Genomic DNA, 10,077 nt, shown 5'->3' with positions numbered 1-10,077 from the left:
TTTTCAAGCATATTAATGGAATGTATTTATTAAATCTAAATATACAGATACAGATGAAGATTGATAAGGCATTTTTTTCCCCTCCAACCAAGATAGATTACCTTCATTTTCATTCTAGAATGTTTTTTGAAACACACATATACATTATTCTGTGTAGTAAAAAGGTGGTTACATAGTCAGTTTCTACCCTTATACATTTATAAGCAACATCAACTACATATATACCAATACTGAGCACTAGTGTGACCCAGCACTAGAGAGAATATTAGTTTAGCTTAATCAATTTAATTCTCATTCTGTGATGCAGGCATTGTTATACCTAATTTATAGATAAATAACTGAGACTCAGTGAGATTAAGAACATTTTCTAAGATCACCTCTTTAGTAAATGACAGCACTAGAATTCAAATCTACTCTTTCTATGAGCAATGGACCGGCTTCAGAAAATACTTAATCCTTTGAGACTGGAAGTGAGGAGAATTTTTTAGAAGAACCTCTATAAAATTAGGAAGATGCTGTCCTTGTGCAGCACTGACAAAGGTTTAAGTGTCTACTCTATAGGAGAGTTATATATTCAGCCAAAGAACTGGCTAAATAGATTGATGAGGGAGCGTTATCTTAGAAAACTGAGATGATACTAGTGATTTGAAATGTGAGAATAGCTGAGGATAAAGAACTGTCATGTACCCAGCATAACAGAAAATAAATGCTTCTCCATTAAGGTATCTTATGCCATTGAAAATCCTTTTCCTCTAGCTCAAGTTCGCTCCTTTCCAATTACTTATAGTTTCTAAAGTGAATCCCGACTTCAACAGGCAGTCTGTCATGACCAATGAAAGTCAAGTGGTAAGTTCTCTCTACTTACCAGTTTTTAGAATGTCTAAGTTATCTATTCCACTCCCTAACAAGGGAGAAAAACACTCATAGAGATAATATAATTTACATTCTTCATCAAGAAATTATTTAAATCCATTCAATACTTAAATAATTAGGACCATATCATCTTCTATTAACTATTTTAATATTCTCCTGGCTGAACTCCCTGCCTCAAGTCTCATCCCACGCTCCCAACCTTCTCCACATCTTCACCGCAGCCCCAGAACTTTAGTCTGACACAGCCATTAGAGTTCTTTCCAAAGCAAAGATGCGGTTATGTAATTTAAACGCTTTAGAAAAATCAGTGGCTTTCAGTGAATAATACCCATGCTCCATTTTAGTGTGAGTATATAATTAATGCTCTTTGCAATTCAGCCCCAACTTATCTTCCCAGCCCAGCTCCTCCACTTCCTATCATATCCCCTTACCATGAGAAACCACAGACCCACACCCCATGTATGGGGAATGCTATGCTGTTGTGCCTATGAGATAAGAAAGTGGGGCCAGGGAGGTTAAGTAACCTGCCCGTCCACGTCTACAGCAAGTAAACGGCAGAGCCAGGATTCAGGCTGAGCCTGACTCCAAATCAAAGGCTTCAGCCAGTTAAACTACATTGTCTTCTTTTATATGTTTTATGAATCTTGTTTTAACCCTGTGAAACAAAATTAATTTTGAGCATATTAAAACTTATGCATAATCAATGCTGTCTTCTTATATCATAATTGTATAAAATATGTCAGTCACATAAAATATTCTGTTATTTTGTAAAATTTACAGTTGCCATTAATGTCAATAGTTTTCTTTTACCTCAGACACATAAATAATAACAATATCTTCCATTCATTTAGGGCTCATGATGTGCCATGCATTATGCTAGGCATTTTTTATACCAAATATTTAATCATCAAAATACTCTTTGAGGTAAGTATTACTATTTCAATTTTGTGACGTGGAAACTGGCTACAGAAGGCTAAGCAAGTTGCTTAAGATTAAACAGCCAGACGGTCTCACTTTACAGCCGGTGCCCTTCACCACCACACTATGCCATCTCCCTTTGAAGCTCCTAGATTGAATTTCTCAATAAACAACCTGGACTCTACCTTCCATGCCCAGTGCCTGAAATTCCTTGTGTTGCACACATATAACCTCATGTTGCAAGTCTTGTCTTTACACCTAAGTCGCTGACAACTTCTTTCTGCTCCCATTCACCTAGTTTCATGGATACTGAACACCCTAAGAGAGTAGAAAGTCTGGTTCTGAGCTGGGGTTCATTTTCCCTGTAGAGAATGGTTTCAGAGGCAGAAAATGGGAGTGACCTAAGTGATGGATCAATTGCCTGAGGTGGGGAAGAAACGACCTTCCAATGGGTATATGATGCAAGGAAACCCTTTCTATTCCTTTCATTTTTCTGCACCAAGATTCCCCAGTGCCTCTGGGCTCCTATGACTTTATCTTCCCTCGCCTGTTCTCAGGCAGAGTGGGCTCTAGATCTGTAGGTTGCAGCAATAAAAAGCAGTGATGGTTTTTTGAATCATTATACAGCCATCAATTCATTTACCCATATGCCGGGCACTGTTCTAGATACTGGATATGCAGCTGTGAACAAAACAAGTAATCTGTCCTCGTGGACCTTGCAGCCTGCTGGGGGACAACAGACAATTAACAAATAAACAGATAAATCTATGGTGACAGACAAGCGTTATGCAGAGAAGAAAAGCTGAATAAAGGGAGAGAAAATGATGAAGGGTAATGGTGGGTGTAGGGCTGCTCTTTTGTTAGGGTGGTCAGGGAAGATCTTCCTGATGTTGTATTCTTTGAAAAAAGACCCAAGTGAAGTGAAGGAATAATTTGTGAGCATATCTGAAGAAAGAACATTCTGGCAGAATAAATAGCCTTGAGATGGCAGTGTCCTTGTCATGTTTGAGGAAAATAAGGAGACCAATGCGCATGGAACAGACAGACTGAGGGAGATGTGGGTTAAGAATAGTCAGGGCCCAGCCAGTGTGGCTCAGTGGTTGAGCATCAACCTATGAACCAAGGGGTCATGGTTCTATTCCCGGTCAGGACATATGCCTGGATTGCGAACTCGATCCCTAGTAGGGGGCGTGCAGGAGGCAGCCTCTCAATGAGTCTCTTTCATCATTGATATTTCTATCTCTTTCTCCCTCTTCAATCCTCTCAGAAATCAATAAAAATATATTTTTAAAAAAAAGAATAGCCAGGGATTTGAATTTTATTCTAAATATTAGAGGGCTGGTGCAGGAAATTCGTGCTTGGGTAGGGTCCCTAGGCCTGGCTGGCGATCAGGGCCGATCAGAGTCTTCTGGCTGCTGGCTGGGGCCTTCCTTCATTCCACACCGCCCCCTGGTGGTCAGCACATGTCATAGTGATCAATTGAACTCCCGGTCTCCTGGTCAAACTCCCAAGGGGACACTTTGCATATTAGCCTTTTATGTATATAGATGGTGAGAAGTCATTTGAAGATTTTGAGCAAAAAAGTAAAATGATCAGATTTACATTCTAATAGGACTCATCGGGCTACTGAATGGAGACACACTAGCAGGCAAGGGTAGAAGCAGGCAGACCAAGGGGAGCACAGTGGGAGAGGATCTGAAAATCATTTTCAGAAAATGCTTTCAAGGTAGAGTTGATAAGAATTGCTAATGGACTGAATATGGGGTGTTTGGCTTGAACCAAAAGTTTCTGGGTTTAGGTTTAGGCCACTAATTGAATGGAGGTGTCATTTACCAACATGAGGTTTAGGGGAGGAAAGCAAGAGTTGTTTGAGATTTGTGAGAGAGTTTGACCTCCAAGTTACAGGCCTGCAGTAGCTGCCACTGGGTTTAACCTTTCACGGGGGCATGTCGAGGCGAGGGAGCGAGAAATAGAAGAAATACAGTTCCTTCTGAGTAATCCTTCACTGTTCCAATGACTGAGAAGTAGGCCAGTAATCCGAGCTTCTCTTATACTCACGATGATGCCAGGGCAAGAAGTCTCTCTTCAAAATTTTCTGATTACTATTGTCTCAAAATTTTTGAATTTAAATCAAAGTAATTTATTCCACAATTAGAGATAGCTTAAAATGCAAATGGCTTGAGAGATAATTCACTGTTTATGAATTTTTATCAAAATAGAGTAGATGAAGGTCCTGAGTGCTTAACAGGGGGAATTCACTGGCAAGAGAAAGAATGTAGATAAAGAAAGCAAAGATTTCACTATCATGCCAGGGGTTTCCCTGTTTACCATAATTTATTTATTTTTATTGTTGAAAGTATTATATATGTTCCCCTTTCCCCTCATTAGCCCCCTCCAGCCCAGGCTGCCACCAACTGATTGTCTGTGTCCATGGGTCATGCATATATGCATACAAGGTCTTTGGTTGATTACTTCCCACCCACCCACCCACCCTCCCCGCCTTCCCTCTGAGATTCCACACTCTCTTCCACGCTTCTATGTCTCTGGGTCCTCTCTGTTCATCAGTTTATTTTGTTAATTAGATTCCACATATGAGTGAGATCATGTGCTGCTTGTCTTTCTCTGACTGACTTATTTCACTTAGCATGATACTCTCCGGGTCCCTCCATGCTGTCTCAAATGGCAAGAAATCCTTCTCTTTCACTGCTGCATAGTATTCCATGGTATAAATGTACCACAGCTTTTTTATCCACTCATCTACTGATGGGTACTTGGGCTGTTTCTAGATCTTAGTTATTGTAAATTGTGCTGCTATGAACATAGGGTTGCTTATATTCTTTCTGATTGGTGTTTTGGATTTCTTAGAATATATTCTTAGAAGTGGGATCGCTGGGTCAAATGGCAGTTCCATATTTAATTTTTTGAGGAAACTCCATACTGTCTTCCATAGTGGCTGCACCAGTCAGCATTCCCACCAGCAGTGTGCTAGGGTTCCCTTTTCTCCACATCCTCCCCAGAACTTGTCATTTGTTGATTTGTTGATGGTAGCCATTCTGACAGGTTTGAAGTGATACCTCATTGTCGTTTTAATTTGCATCTCTCTGTGTTTATCATAATTTCCAAGTGGGAGAACGGAGAAAGAAGAGTACATACATTAAGGATCTAGGGTTATACCCAAGTGGAGGGCATCCATCTAAACTCTTTCTCTCCCCTGCCTTTTAGCCCTTCGTCTCTTCCCAAAAGTGTTCCTCCACCGCAAGGTCTGTGGCACGATAGAAGCTTGTCGCCTCTGTTCCAGGGCCAGAGTGCAAGCAGGTGACTCTGGAGAATGCTGCTTACCCGTGTGGTTCCCATTCGATGTCGCACTGTCATTTCCCCCGCAGTGTCTAAGGGAAGGGGCACCGCATCTACCACCAGAAAGGCTCCAAGGCAGCTTTTACTTGACTTGTTTCTGATATATGCTTATTGCGAAATAATTCTAACAAAAGTTTAAAAGAACTAAAATCCCTACGAACTAGAGGCAACTCCAACAACATTTTGGCATATTTCCTTCTGGTGTTTTATTCATTTTGTTCTTTCATAATCGAGCTCTTTATTGTGCATGCAACTGTTTTTGCTTAACGTTATGGCATATATATTTGTCCATGTCATTTTGTTTTTATGGCTACGGAATTATCTGTAGAGTAGCTGCACCACGATTTACTCAAGTTATTTTCTGATTTTTTACAATTACAAATAACACTGATAAACAGCCTTGTGCGTAAATCGCTGCCCTTCTTTTGGGTGATTTACTAAAAGAGTAATTGGTGAATAAAAAGGTATGTTTTTATTTTTTTTCTTCTTTGGGTATATATGGTTTGTGGGGTGTGTGTTTTCTTTTTGGAGGGGTATCACTTTTTTTTAGAGACAGACAGTGAAAGGAAGGAGGGAGGGAGGGAAGGGGGAGAGAGAGAGAGAGAGAGAGAGAGAGAGAGAGAGAGAGAGAGAGAGAGAGAGAGAGAGATTGGTTGCTTCCCCCACAGGTGGACCTGGAGCTGGAGGCGAACGGGCAATCTTTAGTTATCCGCCAACCCTTCCATCCACAGCTGGCCGCTCGCACTACTCACTGAGTTACGGCCAGGGCGGGTATACGCGTTTTTAAAACCTCCCAAATACAGTGCCAAACTGATTTCCAGAAGGATTATCAAATTATACCGGAGCGGGGGGGGGGGGGAGAAATTACTGGATTTGTTAGAAAATGTGACAGCAATTCTCTTTTTTCTTTAAATAATGAGGAGACCCAGCTGTGCATTATTACACTAATCATTGTGTGCTGTTGCATGGTACTCACGCAATGGGGCTGCCAGTACAAGTGCTACAGGGTGTGGAGAATACAGATGCACGTGGGCAATGGAACTCAGGAGACCGTCCTTTCATGGAGTCTGGATGCTCACTGGGTGTTGGGGGGTTGAGGGGCTGAGGAGCAGAGAGGGCAGAGAAGGGGTGGAGTGGGAATGCCGCCAGGAGAGGGGAGCTGCGCGGTGGCAGCGCAGCAGCACCCAGCCGCCCCCTCGCGCAGGAAGGACTGCAGGGTGCCAAGGGCGGCGCTGAAGCAAACCCTTTGGCCACCTGAGTGATGATGATGTCCTTTGGGTTAACCAGAGATTTCGGGGGAAATTTCTGTAAAATGGTGGCCAGAAATAAAAATAGCTGCTGGCGGGCCTTCTCCTACACAAATTGGTTTTCCTGAAAACGACAGGAAAGTTACTCCTTGAACTGACAGAAAGAATACACAGCGATTATTTGATGAGTGATTGAGTAGATGTACACAGGGAAGACAGGATGGCTGGATAGATGGCTGCACACGTCTGCTGTCCATCTAATAACTAGCACCATTCATTCCAAAATATTTATTGCATATCAGTCCTGTCAATCACTTCATTAAACATTCCACATCATTAACTGCTCTTTTGACTTTTTAAGTTTTCATCTTTTTCTTTTCTTTTCTAGAAACAGACACCCATTTTCAGTTGTTTAAAAGGGTCTGAGAGGAAGAGGCCCATATATTGGCATTTCCCTTTTTCTCTCTGGCAGGAAATATAACTAAAGATATTTTCCTTCATGCAATTTCAAACCCAAATGTCACTCCCTAACTTTAAAACTTTAAATGGTTCTCCTTGCCTGTCACATGTAATAAAGTTCAAATTACGTTACCTGCTCCTTTATATTCTTTTTATAATCTGACATATATCATGATTTTTCCTTCCATTCTTTTGTGTATGTGAAAATTTTTTGTGTGGTAAAAAAGTATAACAAAAATGTTCATTTTAACACATTTTAAATGTGCAATCCAGTGGCATTAATTGCATTCACAATGTTGTCCATTAATCACTACTCTTGATTAACAAAACTTTATCACTCCAAAACAAACTCTATAACCAGTAAGTTCCTATTTCCCCAGTACCTGATAGCCAATAATCTATTTTCTATCTTTATGAATTTGCCTATTCTAGATATTTCATATAAGTGAAATCTTATGTTTGTCCTAGTGTGGCTCATTTCAGTTAGTATAATTTTTGCAAGATTCATCCATGTTGTAAGTATCAGCATTCATTTTTTTACGGCTGAATAATATTCTATCATTTGTAAATATCCCACCTTTTGTTTACACATTTATCTGTGATGGACAATGGCTTGTTCCCCCCCCCCCATCTTTGGGCTATTGCGAATAATGCTACCATGCACATTAGTGTACAAGTATGTGTTTTAGATGTCTTCAATTCTTTTGTGCATATACCCAGAAGTGCAAATGCTGGTTTAAGTAGTGATTCAGAATATTAATTTTGATTATAAAGTGTCAGGTTTATTTAGTTAATTTTATGCTATTTAGTAGAAAATACCATAATGATGGTGTTTTTCAAACTTTGGGCCCTAATCTATTAGTAAGTTATGAAATCAATTTGTTTGCTATGATCAGCATTTTGAAAAATGAAATAGAAAAACAAGAATGCAATGGACTACTTAAGGGCATTATTTTGTGAATCTTTTATTTCAGTTGTGTGTGTACTGTCAAATATGTCTTATTGTGGGATGTGATCAGAAAAAAATGAGTTGAAGAGTGAGGTTTGGAATTAGCCAGGACTCCGTGTGAGTCTGGGCTCCTGGGGACTTTTACCAGTTATCTAACTTTTTTGTGTGGCTCAATCCCTTCATCAAAAAAGGAGAGTAATAATATGTCCTTGTTTTGTGTGCCCCTGTGTGAAAATATTAGAGATTACTTAAGTAGAGTGCCTAAAATATAGCCAATGATTAACATACTTACTTCCAAATCTGCTTAAAAATAATGCCCTCCCTGTGAAAACACTTCATTCGCTGGAAGGGAGACAGTATGTGTTACTGATGACCAGACACATTGCTCGGGCTGTTTCTCCGATTTGGTTTTGTAAGGAGACTCAGACACATAGCTCTTTCCCCTTCTTATTCTCACACTGTACTTATGTCTATATTATGGATTTGGGCACTTTATTATACATCTGTCATGTATTTCCTAATTATTTCACAGCTCGGCTAGTATTACACACTTTCAAATATCTTCCAGTGTTTAAAACAGTGTGGGGCACATTACAGGGTGCTGGATGGAAATCTAGGGAGTTTGGCCTACAGCACACTTTTTGCAAAGTATCACTTCTGTAAGGGGAAGCAGACATAATCCTGATTCCACCGGTATTTCTCACTCGATCTACTCCATGCTAAACATGCCAGTTAAGCACCAAGTCATGTCTCTGGGCAGTACAAGTGGAAGGTGTGAACAGAGAAACCACTTTATCTGAGGGCAGTGGAAATTAGATTCTAGCTCCCCCTCCCCACGCCTGTTCCCATCGGGCGGGGGCGTGGATAATCCCCGAGGACCAGGGCCCAGAAGCGCGCCCGCTCTGAGCCCCAGCAGCCGGCCAGCACGCACGCTCCCCCGCGCTGAGAGCCCTTCTCCCCAGATGAATCCTCATGGTGTCACAGACGCGCGCAGTCTGGATCGATACTGGATGGCAGACGTGCTCCCGCCGCCGTCAAGTGTAGGAACCGGGCGGTGGATTTAGCAGCCCTGCCGCCCGGGCGCAGCTTCTCATCAGCTCGATCCAGGCAGAGGGCCTTAACCCATTCCCCGGCTGACACCCACCTGGTCGCCTCCCCGAAACCCGCCGCCCCTTCCTCGCAGCTCGGCTCCGCAGGGCGGGGCTTTGCCATCAGGGCCCGCGCTGGGGCAGCAGGGCCGCGGCGCACGGGAGGGAGCCGCGGGCGGGAGGGCGCCGTTAGGTGGCCCCCAGCAGGGCTCCCTGTACCGTCCCCAGAGGCGGCTGCAGTGGGGAGCGCGGAGCTTCCTCACACTCCGGGCCACCTTCTTCCGTCTTCTCGCTCTCCGGTGGGGCGGCGGCGGGGGAGGGGGGAGCCTCGGGCAGCCCCTAGGCCGGCTGCTGGGGCCGGAAGACGCGCAGGTCCCGGGGAGGCGGGCAGGGGCGCGCTCGCCGCCCGCGGGCGGACCCCGAGAGCCAGGCTCCGCGAAAACCCCGCCCCGGAGCCCGCTCCCACTCCTGATTGGCCAGCGCAGCCCCCAGGCGCCGGCGGTGCCCCGGCCTGTGTCTCAGCTATAAAGGCTGAGCAGGCATGACCGCCGCAACGAAGCTCTCCGGGCAGCCGCGGTGCCCGCCCGCTCAGCCCCCGTAGCACCCCCATTCCTCCCTGCCCCCGAGCGCTCCGACTCCACCATGCCGAGGGGCTTCCTGGTGAAGCGAACTAAACGGACAGGCGGCGCGTACCGAGTGCGCCTAGCCCAGCGGGTCTTCCCCCTACCGGAGCCCCAGGGGGCGCCGCCCTTCGCCAAGGAGACTTCCCGGGCCCCCCGGCCGGATGCGGAGCAGGCGGCACCCTCTAGCCAGGAGCCCGGAAGGGGGCTGGAGGAGGCGGCGGCCCGGGAACTGTCGGGGTCGCCTTGTCGGGCAGCTGGGGTGAGCCCGGGGGCGGGTGGGCGGGAAGGTGCCGAGTGGAGGGCGGATGGCAGGGAGAGTCCCAGGCCCAGCTCCAGCCCTGCAAAGCCGGTGGGCGTGGAGCTGCGCCGGGCGTTTCTGGAGCGCTGCCTCCGCTCGCCGGCCTCCGCTGAGCCCTTCCCCGGGGCCGCCGCTGCCGTGGCCGCTTTCTCCCTGCTATCTGTGTTTTGCAGCCTCACCGACCCTCGGGGGGAGCAGTTCTTTCTGCTGTTCCGGGCTCTGTTTCCCAGAGCCCACTCTCCAATCCGGACCCCGCGACAGATCTCGG

At 44.9% G+C, this 10,077-nt stretch overlaps 1 protein-coding gene across 1 annotated transcript in view; it reads left to right on the top strand.

Annotated features, from left to right (window-relative positions):
• Nucleotides 1-9,530: 9,530 nt before the first annotated feature.
• Nucleotides 9,531-10,077, top strand: part of INSM2 (INSM transcriptional repressor 2) — a 1,831-nt gene continuing 1,284 nt past the window's right edge. The window contains exon 1 of the mRNA XM_006085878.3: nt 9,531-9,981. Coding sequence (XP_006085940.1) covers nt 9,531-9,981 — 451 coding nt within the window. The remainder of the gene's footprint in view (nt 9,982-10,077) is intronic.

This window comes from Myotis lucifugus, unplaced genomic scaffold, assembly GCF_000147115.1.
Source record: "Myotis lucifugus unplaced genomic scaffold, Myoluc2.0 scaffold_22, whole genome shotgun sequence".
Lineage (NCBI taxonomy): Eukaryota > Metazoa > Chordata > Mammalia > Chiroptera > Vespertilionidae > Myotis > Myotis lucifugus.
The sequence above is the reverse complement of the archived record's forward strand: the minus strand, read 5'-3'. Positions and strand labels throughout refer to the sequence as shown.